The following is a 2,687-nucleotide window of genomic DNA, read 5'->3' on the forward strand; positions in this document are numbered from 1 at the left end:
AGGCCGGGGCCGGTTGCTGGGCCAGGCCCGTCCGGCGACGCGGACTGTTTTCCGCCCTCCTGCGCGTTTTCTCAACAGAGACAGAGCCCATCTGGGCTGTTTTGGCCTGTTTTCTTTTGTTTCCAGTAATTTCTCTGTTTTTAATTTTCTAGAAATAGTTTAGTAATAAGAATAAATGTGAGATATGAATTTTTCCAGTGGGTGAAAATTCGAAAATTAAGTTAAGTTTCCGCTGTGTTAGTTAAGTTGAAGTCATTTTTCATTGTTTTCTAATTTAATTGGAACCAACGGGAAAATTGAATTAGGAAATGAGAGTTAATTTTGAGTATGATGATTTTATTTAATGACCAACGTTGTTAATAAAATTGTATTCCGCAAGATTCAGAATTATCATTATTGGTTCTATTTCTGCCCAACGGTGATGTAGAATTAATATTGAGAAGTGCCATGTTTTAATTTGACCAACGTTGAATTAACTCATTTTGATGGAAATTTTGTTTCAGGAAATCCTATGAGTTTTATCTCGGCTATTGATCCCCTCAATGGAGGGAACTATGGCTCGTGGCGAGAGAAGGTTGAGATGGGGCTTGCTTTGCTTGACCTCGACTTGGCACTGATAGAGGCTTGTCCCATAGAACCTAAGGACCCCGTGAGGGGCGACAAAGAAAGTGAAGATGACTTCAACAAAAGGGTCCTTGACCATGGACCAAAAAGAATGAAGTACGATCTTGATCGTGCTAAGTGGGACTCGTCCAACAGAAAGTGCTTGATGGTGATCAAGAGCTCCATTTTGGAGGCTATAAGGGGAGCAATCCCACAGTGTGACACCGCTAGTGAGTACCTGAAAAAGGTAGAGAGTCAGTTTACTGGGTCTTCCAAGGCCTATGCTAGCACTCTCATAAGAAAGCTTGTCACTACCAAGTACACTGGTGGTGGAGTAAGGGATCACATATTGAGGATGAGCCATATGTCTTCCAAGCTCAAGTCTATGGAGATGGAGCTTCCAGAACAGTTCGTCATCCATCTGATCTTTGCCTCACTCCCAAAAGAATTTGAGACTTTTGCTGTGAACTACAATGCACAGCCAGAAAAGTGGGCCATTGAGAAGATGATTGCCATGTGTGTGCAAGAAGAAGAGAGGATCAAGGGGCAATCTGGTGATTCTGTCAATTACCTAAGCCCAACCAAGAAGAGGAACTTTCAGAGTTTTCAGAGTTCCAAGCCACAAGGGAAACCTCGGTGGAATCCTCCTCCGCCTAAGCCGCATGGCAAGGCTCAAGATCACCAGCCGCATGAAGAGGTGGCCAAGGACACTTGCAAGTGGTGCAAGGAAAAGGGCCACTACCAGAAAGACTGTGTGGCATTCCTGAAACATCTGTGCAAGAAAGGTGAGGATTTAATTACATTTGTAGATGAATCCTTATTTTTAAGTTATGCAAAATCTACTTGGTGGATTGACTCAGGTGCAACTGTTCATGTTGCAAATTCATTACAGGGATTCCGTATGAGACAGACCCTGCAAAGAGGAGAAAGATGCATTAAAGTAGCAAACGGCATCCAAGCTGAAGTCGAAGCCATTGGAGATCTCCCATTAGTATTAGCTAATGGCTTTGTACTTTTATTAGTAGATGTGCTTTATGTACCCTCTTTGCATCGGAACTTAATAAGTGTATCGCGCTTAGATGATGATGGTTTTGCTTGCCATTTTGGTGATGGTCAATGTAAGATCAAGTTTAATAATGAGATTGTTGGTCTTGCCTTCCGACAAGACAAGCTTTATTTATTGTCACTTTGTGATGAGAATGTGAATGTTTTAAGCGCTGATAAAGAGAATGTCTCTACATCCCTAAATGAAAATAATAAGCGGAAGAGAATTGATGAAGTCTCTTCGAAATTATGGCACTGTCGTTTAGGCCATATTTCGAGGGGGAGAATAGAACGCTTAGTAAAAGAATCAATCCATCCGCCTATGGAATTTTCGAATTTAGAACAATGCATCGATTGCATTAAAGGAAAGTATGTAAAGAACATAAAGAAGGGCACCAAAAGAAGCACAGGAGTTTTAGAAATAATTCATACGGACATATGCGGTCCGTTTCCTGTGAAATCTGTGGATGGCTATGATTCCTTCATAACATTCACGGATGATTATTCGCGTTATGGTTATATTTATCCAATTAAAGAGCGTTCAGAAGCATTGGATAAATTCAAGATATTTAAGGCTGAAGTAGAAAATCAGCATAGCATAAAGATTAAAATAGTAAGGTCTGACCGTGGTGGGGAGTACTACGGTCGGCACACCCCATATGGCCAAGTTCCTGGACCTTTTGCAAGATTCCTACAGGAACATGGCATAGTTGCCCAAAGATTCTACACCGGGCGAGCCTGTGAGAATGGAGTAGCTGAAAGACGAAACCGTACCCTGATGGATATGGTGAGAAGCATGTTAAGTTACTCCACTTTACCGGTTAGTTTGTGCATGGAGGCGTTAAAAACCGCTATTCACATACTTAATCGAGTTCCTATTAAGTCGGTGTCTAAAACACCATATGAATTGTGGACTAGTCGAGAACCTTCACTCAATTATTTGCGAGTGTGGGGCTGTCCAGCTGAGGCTAAACTCTTTAACCCGAACATTGGGAAATTAGATCCTAAGACAGTAAGTTGCCATTTTATTGGCTATCCAG

General features: G+C 41.8%; 1 protein-coding gene across 1 annotated transcript; it reads left to right on the top strand.

The window, feature by feature from the left end:
* The first annotated feature begins 331 nt into the window (after positions 1 to 331).
* Positions 332 to 1,753, top strand: LOC127293491 (uncharacterized). Its single transcript, XM_051323127.2, has 2 exons — positions 332 to 1,388; positions 1,496 to 1,753. The coding sequence occupies exons 1-2, from the start codon at positions 512 to 514 to the stop codon at positions 1,540 to 1,542; spliced, it is 924 nt and encodes a 307-aa protein (XP_051179087.2). The 5' UTR covers positions 332 to 511; the 3' UTR covers positions 1,543 to 1,753.
* Positions 1,754 to 2,687: the final 934 nt, after the last annotated feature.

Source organism: Lolium perenne, chromosome 4, assembly GCF_019359855.2.
Source record: "Lolium perenne isolate Kyuss_39 chromosome 4, Kyuss_2.0, whole genome shotgun sequence".
In the NCBI taxonomy this organism is placed as follows: Eukaryota; Viridiplantae; Streptophyta; class Magnoliopsida; order Poales; family Poaceae; genus Lolium; species Lolium perenne.

Coding starts and splice junctions, on each gene's coding strand:
- LOC127293491 (XM_051323127.2), top strand. CDS start 512: ATGAGTTTTATCTCGGCTATTGATCCCCTCAATGGAGGGAACTATGGC. Junction 1,389..1,495: donor GAAACATCTGTGCAAGAAAG/GTGAGGATTTAA, acceptor AATTCATTACAG/GGATTCCGTATGAGACAGAC.